Source organism: Sorex fumeus, unplaced genomic scaffold, assembly GCF_029834395.1.
Source record: "Sorex fumeus unplaced genomic scaffold, SorFum_2.1 ptg000015l, whole genome shotgun sequence".
Classification (NCBI taxonomy): Eukaryota; Metazoa; Chordata; class Mammalia; order Eulipotyphla; family Soricidae; genus Sorex; species Sorex fumeus.
Genome location: NW_026606072.1, coordinates 3610624 through 3631393, shown reverse-complemented (window position 1 = coordinate 3631393; position 20770 = coordinate 3610624). Strand labels below are relative to the sequence as shown.

General features: G+C 38.3%; 1 protein-coding gene across 2 annotated transcripts; it reads left to right on the top strand.

Annotated features, from left to right (window-relative positions):
- Positions 1 to 1115: 1115 nt before the first annotated feature.
- CAPSL (calcyphosine like) lies at positions 1116 to 20074 on the top strand. Of its 2 annotated transcripts, none has more exons than XM_056112205.1 (4): positions 1116 to 1252; positions 5070 to 5247; positions 5530 to 5739; positions 11246 to 11398. In XM_056112205.1, exons 1-4 carry the CDS (start codon positions 1116 to 1118, stop codon positions 11345 to 11347), a joined length of 627 nt encoding a protein of 208 aa, XP_055968180.1. In that variant the 3' UTR covers positions 11348 to 11398. The 2 variants fall into 2 exon arrangements, with proteins under 2 accessions (XP_055968180.1, XP_055968181.1); XM_056112206.1 differs by lacking the exon at positions 11246 to 11398 and adding an exon at positions 19924 to 20074 and having other exon boundaries at positions 1120 to 1252.
- The last annotated feature ends 696 nt before the right edge of the window (positions 20075 to 20770 follow it).

Sequence of the window (20770 nt, the reverse complement as noted above, 5' to 3'; positions counted from 1 at the left end):
ACGGGCAAATATCTTCTGATACCACCATCTTGTTGCTATACCTTGGATGCTGTTCTTTGTAGACTCACTAAGTTCTCCTACTTCTTTCATTCACAATTCATAAAGTGAAACAATTTCTAGAAAATTCCTCCTCCTTCACTTTCTGGATCAGTGGGGTATGCATTAGAGATTTTTGGAGCAGTGACAGAATTTGAAGATTATCTAATCCAATCCTTCCATTTCACGGAAGAGCCAGCAGGGCCGCTGAGATTTACTGAACTAGATTGATGAGCAGGACCTGGGTCCCTGGGCTCCTCCCTTGGCAATCTTTTCACTGCCGTGTGATTCTTAGAGCCCAAGTCTGTGTATGTAGTCACAGACCTTACTGATGTGCTTTGTCACATCCTTTCTTTCCCACTTATAATTATTTAAGTCGAGAAAGCAAATGAAAAAATATATATTAATCAGGAGACAGAATATCTAATTTACTCACCACCTTCTTGTCATTTTTGGGTCACACCTGGCAGTGCTGCGGTTGGAAACACAAGCGCCCTGTCCTCTGTACTATCTTTTTGACCCCCCCCAATATCTTAGAATCATAGATAGATGCTAATGAATGGGGTTTCATTGCTTTGTTAAGAAAAATATACTAGTTACTGGTAAAAATCATGAAGACCTAAGGGTCAAAAACCTAATGACCGAAGCAAAAGCTATCGATGCTTAGACTAAAAATGAGAATATTAAATGTGGAGTCAAAGGAAATATAGAAAATTCCAGAGAATAGAAAAAGAAAAAAAAGAATTGTATATGATTAAGAGAGATAAGGGATATAGGATTTCTTTTTTTCATAGTGAGAGGAGACCAGAAAGATTATAGCACAGAGGGGAATGATTATATGTTTCAAACTATTGTCCTGGCTGGAGAAATCAGAGGTTCTCCGAATGAGATGACCGGGTAATACATATGTCAGGCATGCATGTGGTGAAGCTAAAAATGGAAAATTTGGGGAGGTTGGAGACCATTCTTGGGGAATGAGTTTGGGAGAATGCTATCAGTTTTCTTCTCAGCAAGACCGTGATCGCCAGACCTGGCCCAGCCACCTGAGCTCTGTAATGTGGTATGGCTTCCCCTCCCAGATGTCCGGGACAGCACGCCATGACCGAGAGATGGTGATCCAGGCCAAGAAAAAGCTCACCACAGCTACTGACCCCATTGAAAAACTCCGGCTGCAGTGCCTGGCCCGGGGCTCAGCAGGCATCAAAGGACTCGGCAGGTAGGCCCTGGCCTGGGGGTGGCAGGAGCTGGGGTTGGCAAGGTGGCAGGGGGATGGTGGCAGGGGGATGGTGACAGGTGGGATGGGTTTAACCAGGTGAGGCTCAGCCTTGTGTGACCTTGAGCAACTTGCATCTTCCTGGGGCTTCTTCTTTATTTGTGAGATGCTTTTTGGAAGACTAATTGGAGGTTCCATGTGGCAATTTTGGGTGCGTAGCCTCAGATTTAGTAAGGGCCATGTGTGCTAAGAGACTTCAACTTTAAGGTGAAGGAGAAGTTCAGGCCTGAGAGACCTGGGTCAGGGTGAGAAACACACTTCCTGGAGGGTGACAAGAGGGGCCATAGTGGAAGAAGGGGGTAGATGCTGAGATGATGGAGGAAATGGGAGCTAGTTCTCAGCCTCTGTCACCTGCCTGACATATAACTGTCCTGTTCTCTGGCCATTGGATAGTGTCAGGAGTCCCAGGACTGAATGACTCCTGAGGGAAATAGAGGAAGCTGCTGGGAGAAGTTCTGTGCTTTTGTCTGTTCCACCAACCAGATCTAGGCCTTGTCATGGCACAGTTGTTGTGTACCTCTAGAGTGCAGTGGGGGTGGGGTGTTCAGGGTGAATGAGCCTTCTCTAGTCTCCTGCAAAGGCCAAGTGGTCATTTCTGTGGTTATTGTGAGAAAAATTTGGGATAAACTAAAACATTTGTATCTCCCAGTCAATAGGTTGAAAGCTTCCATTCCAAATTTGATGGATTAGAGGGTCAGGCCTTTGGAGGTGCTTAGGGATGGAACATGGAGCTTTAGTGCCCAGAAAGCTTCCACACCATCTCAGCATCCTGTGAAGATACAATGAGAAGCTGAAACCCCAGTATCTGAACCATAGAGGGCAGCTCCCCAGGGCTGAAATATGCTTGTGCCCCCCAGAGCTAGGAGAGAGAAATATTTAGTGTTTATTTTTATTTTATTGAATCACTATGAGATACAGTTACAAGCTTTCATGCTTAAGTTACATTCATACAATGATCAAACATGCATCCCTCCACAAGTGCACATTCCCCACTACCAGTGTCCCCAGAATAACCCCCTTCCCCACCCTCTCCCTGCCTCCATGGAAGACAATTTCCCCCATACTCTCTCTCTACTTTTGGGCATTATGGTTTGCAATACAGATATTGAGAGGTCATCATGTTTGGTCCATTACCTATTTCAGCACACATCTTTCATCTGGACCGATCCCTCCAATCATCATTTTCTTAGTGATCCCTTCTCTATTCCAGATGCCTTCTTCCCCCTGACCCTTGCCCAGTCTGGAATATTTACTGTTTAAACTGAATTTTTCAACTGGGTCCCCTAAAAATCCAAACACTATCTCATTTTAAGTGTGTATATTATAAACATGATGCTTAATTTGCTTTAGTTACATGATGTTTATGCTTATTGATCAAGGTCAATATTAACCTTGAACATCTGACTGAGATAGTGTTTGGCTTTTCCACAGTAAAGTTCTAGTCTTCTATGCACCCCCACATATCCTTGGAAGAAAATTTCGTGCCAAACCACTCTGAGAGATGGGAAGCTGAATTTCCATCTCTGGAGTAGAGTTTGTGCATGCTTTATTTGCACTTCTTTTGCAAGAAAAAAATTGTTTCTTCATTTGCATTAAATTTTCAATCATTTTTCCCAAACTAATCTCACTCATGGATATTTTGTTGTTGTTATAATATAACTCTACTTTTTTTTTTTTAAAAAAAATGCTCTATTGTTCCAATTTTGTCCTGTGAGTCTTTTCAGTTAGTTTCTGTGTCCTTTTAATATATAGCTGTGGATTAAAACACACACACACACATCCTGCTTGTGATTTCTGGCATAAGATACTCCAGCTCACATGGTATATTTCCTGCTTCAATTTTAAAATAATCACATTCTCCAGGTGCACAGTTCTTTTGATAAGAGAATTATATTAGAAACCAAGATAGTGGCTCTAGATGTACTTGTTTCTATTGGAGTGTTACTTCTAGATATTTTTTGTTGATAGAACAAGGAAAGGGAATATATATGTTTATGTGAACGGTATATCTATGTGTCTTTCACGATCATGATCATCCTGTTGTTTGTTGATTGCTTCGAGCAGGCAACAGTAATGTCTCCTTCTTCCTAGCTGTGAGATTTTAAAAGAGCCATATTCAATGCTCTTTCAGGGCTAGAATGAGACCTGTCATTGTCACTGGTATTTGGCATATTGAGTACAATACGGGAAGTTTGCCAGACTCTGCCGCGCGGGCAGGATACTTATAAGATGTTGCCGCGCACTTCCGGGAGCTGGGTTTTATAGTCTCTGGGTCTTGGCCGTTGATGGGAACCACCTGGCGCCGGCAGCAGCTGGTGGGTGTAATGCCTACCTATTGGAAGATAGGGGATCTGGGTGGAGAAGGTCCAGTTCTGATCCAAGCAGGCTTGGAGATCTCAGCCCCAGGACCCGCATGCCTGGGTTCCTCTGCCGGTTCCTTCATGCATCAGGCTTGTCCGGACATGTGTAGAGTGGTCTTGGCATGGCTGTGGCTGGTTCTGGAGGTCCTCGGCTGCTGGGGCTCTGTTCGGGGCTGGAGGGAAACTCAACTCACCCCCCTCCATGGGGCCCCAGTGAGGACAGCCAGGCGCGGGGGCAGTGTCTTTATCTGTAAATATTTTATATATGATTATAAGGTAATGCTACCTTATGTTTACATTTAGGTAAATATGAGTTGACACAATGTCTATAACTCTAATGGATTATTCCAGTGCCTCTTCTAGATTTCTGTAAATTTCCATTACATCATTGAGAAACCTGGTCTCTATATATCCTATTTATTGTTTAGTATAAATTTCTGTAAATACCAGAATTTTTAACACTTGTCACCAAGAGGAATATTTTTATTAGCCATAGTGTAGTGTTTGTGTTTAGCTGCTTTTGATTTTAGTCTCCACCTCCAACTCCTTCTGTCAGGGAGAATGTGTCAAATGTTTGCAGTAGACAAATAGACTCACTTCTTTCTGGGATCACTCATTTCCTAAATCATGTTTTAAAAATGTATATATATTACGGCTTGTGAACTTCATTGATCTGTGAAGTTCTAGGGACTTTGACAAATGCTAATGTCACGTGTCTAGCATTAGAGTAGCACATGAAGTAGTTTCAGTGCCCTGAAAATCCCCTAGGTTCCACCTGTTGGCTTGCTCTCTCTCTCTCTCTCTCTCTCTCTCTCTCTCTCTCTCTCTCTCTCTCTCATTCCCCTTATCTTTGTAGTATCTTTACAGTTTTGACTTTTTGAGAATGTCATATAATTAGAATTATACAGCGGACTTTTTTGTGGGGGTGGGGGAAATGGGAGAGCTCCCAAGAAGTGCTCAGGGGTAACTTGGGGCCATTCCCAGCAACTTTCAGCCAAACAGGGTTATGGTAATGTGAAGACCTTGGGGGCCACAAGGACTATATCCTGCAGTGCTCAAGGGGCTTCTGGGGCCATGGCCAAAATGCTTGGGAACCTTGTGTTGTGAGGTCAGAATTGGGGTTGAACACGTGCCATTCATGATTCATATACTATCTCCCAAGGCCTCATTTAGTACATTTTTTTAGTTTTTTTTCTTTCATGAGAGCTTGTGAAGTGGCTTTCCAATTTTGTAAAAAGGATTTTGAAAAGCATCTAAAATGCCTATAATTTTTCTTGGAAAAATGTGAGCGCCGTGTTCTTTGAGAATTTTTTTCTTATAAATTTTTCTTTGTGTGGTTTTTTTTGTGTGTGTGTACATGTATGTGTTCATGTACATGCACACATGTGTGTTTTCTTCAGAGTGTTTAAAATCATGGATGACAATAACAACCGGACCCTGGATTTCAACGAATTTATCAAAGGCCTAAATGACTATGCCGTGGTCATGGAAAGGGAGGAAGCTGAGGAGCTGTTCCGGAGGTTTGATAAAGATGGAAGCGGAACAATAGACTTTAATGAATTTCTTCTTACATTAAGAGTAAGTGGCTCCATGATTCAGTATGTGCAGGTTGGCTTGCACATGATTTAGGTGGGCAATTTTGAGGTTATTTTTTCCCAGAAATTTTTAGTGCAGAGTGGAGGAGATGGGCAGGAGTTTGGAACAGATGAAGGGAAATTTTGGAGTAATCATAAAGCATATAATTAAGAGCTCTCATTCTCAGAACATGGAGGATAATCAGACACCTCATCATTTCTGATACACAATGAAAATGATTGTATTTGTGTACTGTCAGTGTATGTGTTTTTTATATTTCTCTAGCCACCAATGTCCAGAGCTAGGAAAGATGTCATTATGCGAGCATTTAGAAAGCTAGACAAGACGGGAGATGGTATCATAACAATTGAAGACCTGCGAGAAATGTACAATGCAAAGCAACATCCGAAGTACCAAAATGGAGAATGGACTGAGGAGCAGGTGTTCAGGAAATTTCTGGAAAACTTTGATTCACCCTATGACAAAGATGGGTTGGTAAGTTCTCCTACCTGATTTGTGATTATAAAGGAGAATTAGTCCCAAGTCTTAAAAAAGTATTTATACCAGATTTAAGTAGAAGTAAAATGTTTTCTTAGTGATTATTTGGAGAGTTGGACTAAATGAAGCAGTGAAATATGTATGTGCATGTGTATATATAGTGTCAGATAATCTATAGACAGTAAATATCCATCATCTGGGGAATGTGGTATTTTGATTAAAATTTCCCATTTGTGGTTGCTGTATTTATCTTATGCTGCTGCCATCCACATTTCCATGAACTAGACGTATTTAACTTCAAAATGAGATCATAACTCAACTTTTGGAGACACAGCTCACAAGCCATTACAAAATGTTGCAGCTCTGAACACTCATCTCTGAGCATCATTTGTCATCATACTTTACTATGTGGAAGTGCTACTTTAGGGAAACTTTCAGTGAAGGAAATGCCAGACAATTGAATTCGCTCTGATTCTAATATTTAAGATAAATTATTTTTAAATGACAAGTAAATCTCCATTAATTAATAATCTTTAATTACATATTTGTAGCTAAGTGTATGGTAAGAAATTAGAACTCTCTAACTGTATGTAAGCTAAGAAAAAAAGTGTCATCTGTCTTCTACCAACCTATAAGCAGCAGCAGAATCCTGGGCAGGGTTACTCCTGAAACCTGTGTCATAAAGGATTAGGACAATGTACAAGAGGAGAGGTCATAGGAAGAGGAAACACGTTTTCCCCTTATGAAGGGACTTTCCACAAAAACTTCACAGTGAGTCCTTATTTAGTAAGAGGTGTGAGGAGGGCAAGAGGAGCACCTCCCCTTCTTCACAACATTTACCTTCTAGATACAGAAAAAGTCTCCATTTCAGCCTGAAGGGATTGCAGAATCGATTTTTAAAACAGAAAGGGGTTTTTGATGGTCTATGGCAGCTGGCTTAGGGAAAGGAATTAGAAAAACCAAAGCTGTTTTCTTCCATCATTGCAAGTCTTTGATCATTTTGGTGGTAGTGGAAAAATAGCCAACTGCCATTTCCCCAAATTAACCCAACTTGCATGGGATCCCAGGCTGCCTTTGCCTCTTTTCTGCAGGTGGTTCCTCCTTGTTACCAGGGGAAACCTCAGCAATCGCCTTTTTCTTTAACCCAAGCCAGTTGTGATTCAGCTAATTTTAAGTTCCCACCCCCATTCCATTCCTTCTGACATTTATCTAAACAAACCACATTAAACTCTCAAATACTCATAATGGCTATTGGGGTTTTTAGCGGTTGCAGTGTTTGATGATGTCACTTGAATATCATAGACTCAACTCTGTGCAGTTTCATCATTTGGGATATATCCTGGTAATACAGATTGCTGACTGCACCACAGAACTATAGCAAATACAGGGGCCAGAGCAATAGTACAGCAGATAGAGTGCTTGCCATGCATGTGGCTGACCCAAGGTTTGAAACTTGACATCAAGCAAAAACAAAACAACAAAGAGAAGTGTAGGGCTTCTTTTTTTTTCTTTTTGGGTCACACCAGCGATGCTCAGAGATTGCTCCTGGCTCTGCATTCAGGAATAACTCCTGGTGGTACTTGGGGGACCATATGGGATGCCGGTGATTGAACTTGGGTAGTCCATGTGGAAGGCAAACGCCCTACCCACTGTACTATCGCTCCAGCCCCAGGACTCTAATTTTGTAGATGGATTTGCAGTCCTGCAAATTTATACTTTTAAAAAAATTATTTTTTAAAATTTTAATTGAAGAACTGTGATTTACAAAGTTGTTGATAGTTGAGTTCTAGGCATAAAATATTTCAACACTAATCCCACTGCTAAAGTCAACTTCCCTCCACCATTGTTCCCATGTTTCTCCCCCACAAATTGATATTTTTAAGAATGTCACAGATGGTTTTTAATCACTTTCATATATAATACCTTTTCTTCTAAAGATTCAGAAATGCTTATATTTTGTTAATGCATATAATGAGCATGTGAACCTCTTTTATGGATTTGTGCAACATTTCTTAAGCACTGATTCTTAGTGCTTTGCTAAAGATTTTATATCAATATAGCTTTGAATAGGCATAATAAATTGTTTTTGAAAAGTGATATGCAATTATCTTTTGTAATTAAATCATATTTTCAATGCATTTGGAATTGTTGACATAAAGTAACTGCCTGGCAAACTTTTTTAGAAAGACACTAATTAGCCTTTAATTTACCTTTTTCTAAATCAAGTTGTTTTATACATTGAAGGTACCTATGCTCAGGTCAGTTCACCATTTATTACTAAAAAGATAGAATTCAAATCCAAATAATACAGTTTATTTTAAAATATATTTAATTTTTAAATAATTTTTATAATAACACTATGATTTAACAAGTAGTTTCAGGCATTAAATGTTCCAATACCAATCCTACCACCAGTGTTACCTTCCTTCCAATGTCCCCCAGCTTCCCGCCCACTACCCAAACTTACCTCTTTATCAGGCATACAAGGTTTACCTCAGATTGTTCGTTATAACGCAAAGACAAATGGAATTATCAAAATTTGGATCAATAAAAGTCAATTTGTGATAATTGTTATATCCCACAATGACACAATGATGTATTTGAAGTCACTGAGTATTTATTGGACTATTTGGTGCAAGTTGAGCCTTCAATTTGTGACCAAATAAAACACTTTAAGCTTAGTCAAAGAGGTTAGCATACAATTTGGTAAAAGATAGTATTCTAATGTTTTAAATTGAATCACTGCAAATTACAAAGTAACAAAGTTATTATTATTAATCACTATTATTATAGATATTAATATAGTATTATATTAATATTATATTTGTATTATATTGTAATATAATCATATTATTATTCAGGCATATAATGTTCCAATACCAGTTTCTTCACCAGTCTTCACTTCCCTCCGCCAATATTTCCAGTCTCTACCACCCACCAGCCTGCCTCTAAACTTTGTATCTCCTTACAGCATTCCATTCCCCTCCAAAGTGAACATTTCCTTCCACCAAGGTCTAATTGTACCCTTCCCTGACCTAAGCTTCCACCCCCTTTAACCTGCCAGCAATAAGCTTCCTATTGGAAATCAGTTTTCATGCTCTTTGTTTCTGTTGCCTTTGAGAATTTGTTATTCTCCTACTATGTTTCTCTACACCCTGCGTATGAGAAAGCTCATTCTGTGTCTGTCCCTCTCCCTCTGACTTAACTTCACTCAGCATGGTGCTCGCCAGCTCCAATGAGAATGTAATTTGTCAGTTTTTAGTAATCTGGGCTAATACTTCAGGTGGTTGTAAAGGGTTGCTGAGGTTGAAGTAGTAAGGGAATTTAGCATCCGAGGTCCTCTACCCAACATTCTGCTACCATACCTGAAACCATTTGGTCAAAGGTGTGAAGTCAACCAAAGAATGTGTGAAAAAATAGACTTCCTTCACTCTGATTCTATCTCCAAGCTCTGTCCCAGTTGGGTGAGACTTTATGTATTATCCTTTTACTATCTAAATTTTGCAATTTTCATGTGTATGCTATTTTATAACAACAGATATTAAATATGTTCTTAGAATTAGATTAACACTTGGGGGGATTGTTGCCTTCTCTATCTCATATGGATATTTAAAAATAAATAAATATTTTATTTATACTACTGAGTGTATGGGCTGGAGCGATAGCACAGTGGGTAGGGCGTTTGCTTTGCACACAGTTGACCCGGGTTTGATTCCTCTGTCCCTCTTGGAGAGCCCGGCAAGCTACCAGGAGTACCTTGCCCACAGGCAAAGCCTGGCAAGCTACCCATGACTTATTTGAAATGCCAAACACAGTAACAGCAAGTCTCACAATTTGTTGTGAGACATTACTGGTGTCCACGCGAACAAATCCATGAACAACGGGAGGACAGTACTACAGTGCTACTGAGTGTATATAGAAGCACTTAATTTTTTTATTCTATAATTTTCTTAATCAGTCTGGAGTTGAGAAAAAGGGACTATTTTTGTGCCTTCACTCAAATATTTTCATTTTATTCATCTACAAGTTCTATATAGAAAATACAGCTAGTTAATTAACAATAGAATTGTCAAGAGCTCTGTTATTCTATCATTTTTTCTTAATATCAGAGAAAGAATTTAAATAATAATATTATTATTGAAAGAAATTTAGGAAGAGAGAAAACTAACAGGGTAAATCAGAATTTGTGATTTTGGCCAGTTGCATATTAGGAAATAAGCAGACACTTTGCAAGAATAATTGCAGCTTTTCTTGAAGTAATAAAATATATTCCCTTGATGTAGATTTTAATGTAGTCTGATTTCCAGATGGGATTTAGTGCTAACTGGGTAAATGCAAAGGAGAGCAAAAAACAAAGAAAGGAGAATGTTAATGGTGGTCCAACTTTAGCTAAAGCTATGCATATATTATTAATTTCTACTTTCAACACACTGCTCACCTATTGGCTCAGACCAATACCTTTTTTTTAAAGTCCTTTTTTTTGAGGGATGGAGGTAAATACAAGGAGAAACTATGGATTTCTTGATTTTTCCCCCCTCTGTTTCCTTATAACTTTAGCTAGAAAAGCAAGTGGGTTAGTCATCTCTCACAATTCTCAGAAGAGAATAAGGAGAAACTTCTTGAGAAAGGAATATTTGACCTGCACAAGAAAGGGGTTTTGAATTATTCATCTATTTCACTTTTTGTGATTTTTTAACCCATTAAGATGCTGAAAATCCAGAACAGTAGGTCTCTGCAGCAGTTGTCATTTTGATGCATGTATGCTCATTTATAAGCAAGGCCATTCTTTATAAATTAATAATTGAGACCATTCAAGTTGGGGTATAAATCTTTCCCTGAATGATTTGTGGCAGCCAGGATGATTGAATTCAGATGTCCTCAACACACACCTACTAAAAAATCGTAGTGGCTATCTTTTGAAAGTGAAGCTTATATAATATCTCAGCAAATATGAACACATTAAGTGGTCTTTCCATAAATGCAGTTATAGGCTATAACAGAGAGGGAACTCATTGGTAATGGGGAGGAATGGGCTGGGGTTGCCTGTTCCACTCATCCTGTGTCTTGAATAAGTAATTAATGTCTCAAAAGTGCATGAAGTCAAGAACTATTTAATTAGAAATCTATTATATTTTTTTACCTTACTAGGACAGATCTCCATGTTTTGAAAAGTAGATCATAAGAGACGCTTCTAAGTTTGTACTCTGAGAAAGACAGTATTAAATCATACACTTTGACTTTCAGTCTTACATTTCTGTCTGCTCCTGAAGAAAGATGAGGACTTTCCATTTAGGCCAGCCTGGAAATTTTCAAGACTTTCTACCTCTCATCTCCTTACCATTATCCTCACTTTACCTTTATTTTAGATCTGGTTCTTGACCATGCTCTCTAAGAAGACCTCTCAGTTGAAATTTCCCTTTCACTTACAGATACTGGAGGTAACTTTCATGGAGATGGTGGAAAAATCAAGTTTTGTTTTTGTTTCTAACTTTTTCCACTCTAGGTGACCCCGGAGGAATTTATGAACTACTATGCTGGGGTGAGCGCATCCATTGACACCGATGTGTATTTCATCATCATGATGACAACAGCCTGGAAGCTCTAAGTATATGATGGGGAGCAAGGGAAGTGGGTACAGCCATGTGGCATCAACTGATTAAACATTAGCTCAGAACCAGGGTTGTCTTTGATTTTATGTACCCAGTGTTTCCTCCAAGTCAGCACATGATTAATTTTTTAAGACAGAAATAAAGACCCTTTTCTGAGGTTGTCCCCTTAGATTTTATAATAATAAATTATTCAAATAAGATCTATAAAGCCAAGGTAATGCATACAGGTGTTGAAAAAAATTGGATATATCTAATATAAATATTTTTATAATAAATGTTCAAATATTTTAACTATATGTTATAGCTCTGTATAGCACTGTCCTCCCATTGTTCATCGATTTGCTGGAGCGGGCACCAGTAGCATCTCCATTGTGAGACTTGTTATTGGTGTTGGCATATTGAATACGTCATGATTAGCTTGCCAGGCTCTGCCATTTGGGCGTGATACTCTTGGTAGCTTGCCAGGCCCTCTGAGAGGGATGGAGGAATCAAACCAGGATTGGCCAGGGTCGACTGCATGCAAGGCAAAGCGCCCTACCCGCTGTGCTATGCTAATAAATGTTTAAATATTTTAACTATAATCCAGTATAATATCCAGTGCTTTTTTTTCTTCTTGAGAGTTTTATTTCTAGGTGGGAGAAGTTAACCATTTTTATGCTGACTATGATTCTTTAGGTACTTCACAGTTCCAAGTTGAAGACAAGAGAAGATTATTAATCAAGCTCAATTTCTATAATTGAATCTTGAGGGTTCTCTGTCTAAGTTTTAGGGGAACTTTAAAAAATTTTTTTAAAAATTATTTATGACTTACATACAATATTCCAACATTCATCAATTTCTTTAACTATGTTTTTTTTGTTATATCCTGCAATTGAGTGCCGTCATTCTATGTCTGTCATTCTCCCAGTGACTCATTTCACTCAGCATGATTCTCCCATGTCCCTCCAGGTATAAGCAAATTTCATGACTTCCTTTTTCCTGGCAGCTGCATAGTATCTCTCTACCCCTGGCAATCACATTTTTTTTTTTGCTTTTTTGGGTCACACCCGGTGATGCACAGGGGTTATTCCTGGCTCATGCACTCAGGAATTACTCCTGGCAGTGCTCGGGGGACCGTATGGGATGCTGAGAATCGAACCTGGGTCGGCTGCATGCAAGGCAAACACCCTATCCGCTATGCTATCGCTCCAGCTCCTGGTAATCACATTTTAAATGGATTTTTTGGGTCATTTTTAGTTTGAATCTAGAGGGCAATGGCCCTAAGAAACTGAGCTGAAACCAATTAAAGTGTTTCCATGGTTAGCTAAAGGTTAGGTTGAGCTCTCACGTTTCATGGGGGACATCTTTTCCCAGGACTGTGTAAATCATCTCAATAAGCCATTGCCTGGTTACGTGTTCATCTCTCCCTTCTCTGCCATTCAATCATGTTGGAGCTCCGCAACACAAGAGACTATTATCATAGGCATGTGTCAAGATGGGTTTTAGTCTTGCCATTTTTGTGAACTCAGTCTGTTTCCTCTCAGTTCTAAGATTTTGTTCTTTTACTGTTGATATGTGAGATTATCCCCAGGAAAAGGCTTCTGAGCAAAGGTTGCTTCAGTTGCTGGAAGACAGATATAGAGACTATAACTCACCCATCTTGTGTTCAGTGTCTAGAGCAAGCATTAGTCCTCTGGTTGTGGTGCTACCTACTAATGTAAGGTTTACCTACTCTTATAATTCAGAGAGAGTTCTCCTTTTATCACTTCTGTCCCATACTGCACTCATGCCCTAGTTTGGGGACGTAGGATGGGGTAGGAGTCTTTTGAAAAATGCCTTCATGTATTTAAGTGGTTCTAGATTAAGAGGGATGACTCACATAACATATTTTGTACCATTTAAGTTGCTCTTTTTTATATTTCACAGTCTTGGCAGTTGATATCAAGATACGCATTGATTTAAAAATGGCAAAAACGAGTATTTTCAGATGAGAGTTATAGTGACAATAGAAAGAACAACTTGCTTTGTTTTTTGCTGTTTAGAGAATAACCTCTCACTCAGATCGGAAAGGAGACCTTTTTATGAAGATGAGTACACCACACCCATTTCTTGGGAAACACTTGAAAACAAACTAATTATACAGGTCTGGTTTTCCCTCAACTTATCATCTAGGCTTCAGTAAATGTTGGCAAGTTAAAGTAACCAAGTATTATAAAACACATATAAATGACTTAAAAATAGAAGAAGAAATTTATAGAAAAACCCCATGGTTTTTGCTGTCTGTACCTTAAAAGATTGTGCCTAAAGAAAGGCCAATGTTTTCTTGGGCCTGATGGATTTTGAACCTTCCACTCTTGATAGAATTTTGTGACTCATGTCTTCCCAGAATGGAAGGCCACAGAGTTATAAGTATTTTCATTCCTAATAAGTCCTCATTTGCAACAAGGATTCAGTTGCAGCTATCAGCTTTGTCTTCCCCAGTTGTACTTACTTCCTGTCTAATTGGGGCACAGGATAAGGCCACCAGATTTTAGATAACCCGAGTCTAATGATGTGTTCAGTCACATTTACTTTGCTCTTTGCTTGTATCTGGGTCCACCGGGGAGGATTCCATAAAGGTCCTCTCACCCTCTACAAATAAGATGCAATTACACTGACAGTTGAAATGTACTTTGCTCTTATTCTCAGGTTTACTTGTGACTTATAGCTTATTCAGGAATCATTTATCATACAACCTCTTTTTTTTAACACTAGAGAAAGGAACAGTGGGCCATTATAGATATTATTTTGTAATGCTCTTCTAGGTATGTTTCTGTTTATTAGTTAACACATTTGAAACATTACTATTTTAGCAATTTAGAAAGTAAGCACTGAGGTCAGGAGATAAATCACAACGAAAAGTCACCAAAACAACTCTTGTTACTACCTTGTCTGTTGGACCTAGGCCTCCAGATTGGAAATAAAACAAGCCCAGGAAAATAGGAGGAAATTAGCATCTTTCTCATGAAACACGATCGATGTATGTAACAATCATAAGAATCAGTGCTGGTCACTACAAGACACCAAAAATAGTACTGAATCTGGGGTTCTAACTCCCCTGAAGCAAACAGGGACAAATATATGGATGGGGCCTGACTCTGCCCATGCTGAGTTTCTGGGCTTGCACTCTGAATTCTGAGTTTAGAAGAAAAATACATCATGTGAAGAAAAAATTGATGAGGGGGCTGTGCATGGCCAACCCAGGTTCAATCCCTGGCATCCCATACGGTCCCCTGAATATCACAAGGAGTAGTTCCTGAACACAAAGCTAGGAGTGACTCCTGAGCATCACTGGGTGTGACCCCAAAATAAACAAAAAATTAACCAATCCATTGTCATGTGCCTTGTTCTATTCTATGTTGTGGGGGCAGAACAGTAGACCAGAATATATACAAAATGACCAAATATAGAACCACAAAGCAAATGCCCCACTGGAATTATTTAGTTTATTAATTTGATGCAGTGCTAGGGATCTAACCCAGGGCCTAACACATGCAGTATGCTCTACTGCTGAAGTACATCTATCGCCCCCAGTCCATTGACTTTTAAACAAAATTATTATTATTATTTGTCTTTTTGGGTCACAACCTGGTAATGCTCAGGGATTACTCCTGACTCTGCATTCAGGAATTATGCCTGGTGGTATTCAGGGGACCGTATGGGATGTGGGCAATTGAACCTGGGTCAGTTGTATACAAAGCAAATTCCCTACCTTCTGTACTATTGCTCCAGCTCCTTAAACAAAATTAACGGTCCACAATCATTTAAAAATACAGAGGGTGGAATAAATGGGAAGATGGTCCCTTAAATGCCTCTATTTGTTGCTTGTTCATCTTCTGAAGCCAGGACTATTGGGAACCTTCATAAGGTAGTGTCTTTGGGGAACAGTGTAGTAAATTTGGGGAATATAGGCAATCTACCATGGCAACATAAGGGATATCCCCTCTATTCCTGGAGGCAGACTTTTGTCTGGCCCTTTATTTCTCTTTGGCAGTGTGGATAGCTTCACTGAGCCATAAGAGTATTTGCAGATCGTGTTCCAACCTCCTTACACTGTTTACAGATGCAATATATTCTGCTGACGTTTAATTAAATTAATCAAGTGGGTTCTTCGATGGTGTGTGGGAACTGTTCTATTTATCTTTGGTGAAGTTCCACTAACACTGGCAGAGAAAGATATCCTTCTGGAATGATGCCTATGTCTTTAGCACATAGAATGCAAAGCCTCACAGCTTTCAATTTTTGTGATCAGTTCACAAACTGACTTTCCTGGAAATTATTGATTTTTCTTTGAAATTCAGATCAGGTTGAATGAAGCAGGAAACTCTTAAAATTTGAAATACTTATGAGTCAAGAAAGACAAAGTTTCCAGAGTTCTGAGAGATTGCCAAGTAACATTATTTTCGCATAGAAATTCTTTGGAAAGTCAATGCTTTTAAGCAACGCTTTACATATCCCGTTGCTTGCACAAAACTATGTTATCTGGGTAGAGTCCTTTTATTGTGTTTAAAACAATAGTAAGTTGGTTTGCAAAATATATGCTTTAAAATAGATGATGGGGGGGGGGGGCTGGAGCAATAGCACAGCAGGTAGGGTGTTTGCCTTACACGCGGCTGACTTAGGTTCAATTCCCAGCATCTCATATGGTTCCTCGAGCACCGCCAGGAGTAATTCCTGAGTGTACGAGCCAGGAGTAATTCCTGTGCAAAGCCAGGTGTGACCCAAGAAGCAAATAAAATAAAATAAAATAAAATAGATGACGATTGAATAGATTGAATAGATTTCTGTTGCAGGAAACCTAAGCAAATGATTACTGGGATGATTCTGAGAACAGTGCTATGTGAGAAGAATTCTTGCAGTCTCAGTTGGTGTGGTGAGAGGCTGTGGTAAACAGTGCTTCCTCTCTGAGAATAGCATGACCTTCTTGTCTTATTTTCACACCTGCTTTGCCAAAGCAGAATTTTCACTCAGCAAAATGTAGTGGAGGTGCTCTTTAGGAGTTAAACCTACTGAAAATGTGAACAACCAGCCAGTAGCTGAAGTTTTGTTAATAGACATAGCCACAATCAGAAAGGTATATTCCATCTGTAAAGGCAAACTCAAAATTCAATGGTGTATTTTCTTTTATTTTAGATTCTTCTCCTTATTCATTACAGTGGAAATTATTTGTTTGTATTTTTTTGTGAGTATTGTAAAAATCCCAGCTGCTATGGAAGACTCTTGCTACAATTTCTATTTTACCCAAGTTCTTCTTTCCTCCCCCTTTTTTCTGAAGTCACCATAAAATTTACAAAATTATTAATGATGAGGTTTCAGGCATGCAGTGTTTCAACATGGATTCTATCACTAGTGTCCACTTTACTCCATCCTCCATCAATCAATCCCCTCCATTCCTTATTTGCCTTTCAATCACCAGTCTGCTTCTAGGAGGGGCACTTTATAATATATGTATATATATACATATATATGTAAACAAATGTCAGTACATGTGTTGATAGGGTTTCATATATAACACTGTACCACTTTTCAGCACTACCTCCTCTAGGTTGAATTCTTCCCTCAAACACAGTCTACTTTACCCAAATTCTTGTGGGAGCCTTGGTTTTTTGTTCACATCTTGCTCCCGATGTTGGAATTATGGCAAGTAACTTAAGTATTTTAAGATCCACACCTACTTTTGCATCATGCAGTTCATGAAACTATCATTCATCTCTAAATTTCTTCTGCTGTAGAATCTATAATATACTTACAGGGTACCAGGAGACTCAGGACTAAAATCTGAGTACGTCATTTGTCATCAAAGATTTGAGTAACTTTTCTCTTTCTTGACATTTAACATCTGACATTCAGAGACTGGTATTGATTCTATGAATATCTTGATCCTAAGCTTGAAAGGGTTGAATTTTCTCATCTCCTAGAAACCCTCACGCCACATGTGACACATGATAATCAGTGCTCTGATAGAGCGTTAAGCAGAATGGGATCTGCAATAGAGAAAGTGACAGATGGCAGAGTGGTTTGCTCCTTCCAGAATTTGAAGGCACCTTTAAGTGTGCCTGCTTTGATGGAATGAAGTATTAAACAAATGCGGCATATTATCAAATGATAGGCATTACCCAGAACATCTCCTTTGTTTCTAAGGAAACCACGGAAATGAGTACCTTGTACTTAGTAATACCTAAAATTTAATTTAGCAATCTAATTCAACAACCACTTAGGGAATATTGTCTTTGAAGCTGCAAAATATATAAGTAAATCACCATGTATTTAGGTTCCAATAGATATTTATATTGCATTTGCATTAAAATTGAAAATTTTGTTACACCTATACTTAAAAAAAGGTGGCTTGTTAAACAAGTCAGATGTAAAGAAGATTGTATAGCTGTGCCTACTTTACTAGAGGATATGTTTTATTTATACTTATAGAGATATATTTGTATATTAATATAACTAGCATACTGGTTATTAAAAGTTCCCGCATATTTTAGAAAACAGCTCTGGGGTGATTGTTAATTGACAGTAATTTATTTGCACAAATGTAACATAAAGATTTTTTTCTCCAGTGTGAGGTTTCCCTTAAGATTTATCTCTTTATGACAATAGTCATGCCTATCATACTTAATAAGCAAATATAGAAACACTCTTGTGTTACAAAATTAGGCATAATTAATGTATGATACCAACTTTGTCACTTTGTCACATTATTGGATCGTGCCCTGTTATTAGTATAGTTCTGATTTAGTAGGCTTTCTTCAATTTAAGTCTTGAAATATTAGCTATTCTTGTAATGAGTTCAACAAGATTTTGCATTTAAGTTTGAAAGTGTTTTAAAAATATATTTCTTATTAGATAATGTTCCATATCATACTTCTTTTGAAGTTTTCTTCCCCATGGTGCCTTTGGATCACTTAAAAATATTACTTGTGTGATGTTTCAGTTATAGGTGATAAAATATCTTATTTGAAAATGTTAAGATCTTGTTAAAATTGTACTCTCTTGTGCTCTTACAAGAACAGAACATAATTACCTGTAAAATGACTATTTTTGCAAGCAAGAACGAAGGTTTGAAAAATTGATGTTAATGTTCCTTTTGCTACAGGGTTGGAGGTCCAAGCAAGTTCATAGAATGTCCAGCCTCTGAGTGGTGCCTCTAGGATTATGGGGTCTAGCATTATTCTAGGTGTTGGTATTAATTGTATTAATTTCTGTGATTTGGAATTAATTTACTTAGGAGGTCGAGTGAAGAGAGAGACAGAACCTAGAGGACTATTTGTGCACTTTATATATTTGTTCTCAATATTGTTGCCCACTTGAAAAATACTTGTCCACACACAAAATACTAACCCGTATTCTGGTCAAACTAAGAAACTGGGTATTTGTCTTCTAAGTACCAACCTAGAGGGATAATACCTTGTACCCTGATTTTTTGGTTTTTTTTTTTTAATAAATTTTTTATTTTTTAATGAATCACTGTGGGGTACAGTTACAGACTTACAAACTTTTGTGCTTACGTTTCAGTCATACAATGATCGAGTATCATCCATCTACCAGTTCCTGTTTTCCACCACCAATGTTCCCAATATCCCTCCCATTCCCCCCATTCCGCCCGCCACCCCCTGCCTCTGTGGCAGGTGCATTCCCTTTAATGTTCTCTCTCCTTTAGGGTGTTGTGGTCTACAATACAAGTATTGAATGGGATCATGTTCATATACCTTGCTTTTGAATTCAGAGCTTCATATCCTACTGGACGCCTTTTTTTTTATATCTAGATTTACTCCTTCCTATGTGTTTTTTTAGAGTCCTGTTCTCTAATGTTATTCTTCTTTTAACTTATTCTACAAACTTCTCTACTCTAAAGTATTTATTTAAACCAGAAGTCTTACAATCTTTGTTCTAAAGCAACATTGTCTCATCAAAATTTCTTATTATAGAATTTTTTATATCTATATTCTCAAATACAACAGTCACTAGTCACATGTAGATATCGAGCACTTGAAATGTGACTGGTGTGACAGGTGAAATGGATTTTCCAATACATTTCGTTTAATTTAAATTAGAAAAACCCAAATGTGACAAGTGACTGCTGTATCAGATAGCACACCTCTATGATCTTATTTCATTTAATTAATTAACTAATTAATTATTATTATTATTTTTTTTGCTTTCTGGGTCAACCCAGCGATGCACAGGGGTTACTCCTGGCTCTGCACTCAGGAAATTACGCCTTGCGGTGCTCAGGGGACCATATGGGATGCTGGGAATTGAACCCGGGTCGGCTGTGTGCACGGCAAACGCCCTACCCGCTGTGCTATCATTCCAGCTGTATGATCTTATCTTAATGCAGAAACAATGGCTTTGGGGAAAATTGTTGCTGGTCCAATAGTCTGAGGCACTCTTGTGCATGTTCCACTTTAGACACTGTTCAGTGACCCAGACTGCTCACCAGGGACAAACCTCATTCCATAGAAAAGTTTTCAAGGAAAATTCACAGTGGTATATTATGATTTTTAGATTTTTGATGTTGTTTTCTCCATTTTCCTTTAATTTCCTCTAGGTTTCAAAAGAAGACTTTCTGAACTATTATGCTGGTGTTAGTGCTTCTATTGATACTGATGCCTATTTCATTTTAATGATGACAAAATCTTGGAGATTATGACTTTATCTTTTGGATATTATAGACTCTCTTAAAGGAGAATGAGTATGAAAGAAATCTATTGCTAGAGTCTTTAATAAAGTGTAAACTTAGTTTCTGAAGATATGAAAGTTTGAACATAGCAGATCTTCGGTCTTCTTAGATATCTGAGACAAATTCATTTCCTTAAATTTCTAAGGACATAATTTAATTCAAAAAGAAAAGAATAAAGGAAGAATGGAAGAGAGGAAGAAAGAAAACCTTAAAGTCAGACTTAGAAGATGGGGGAAATAATATACTTCTTTGGATGGTTTTTCCACTTATAAGTGTAGATGAACTTGTTCTAACCGTGCTTTCATTTTATCTACTCGCTGGGGCTGTAGTGGGGGTAGAAAGTGATAGTAAAAGAATGGGAGGAACATGTAACTGTGAAAAATTTCTTGAGCTTACTTATTTTAATATTTTTCTTGGTGAATACAAATAAAATTAATTTTATTCTGAAATATAGTGACTTCCCCCTTGTTTTTCTTATTTTAGTTTTAAAATTTTATTTTAGGTGCCATTGTTTGCAATACTGTTATTGTATTAACACATTTCAGCACAATACCCTCCACCAAAGTGCCCACTGCCTCCACTGTTGTCCCAGTGACCCCCCATCCCCACCAAGTCCCCCCTTCCTTTCCGTATGGTAAGCTTCCTACTAAAGACCAGTTCTCAATTCCTGTTGCCCGTGAACATTTGTTTTAGCCCTCTTTGCTTCTTTATGTTC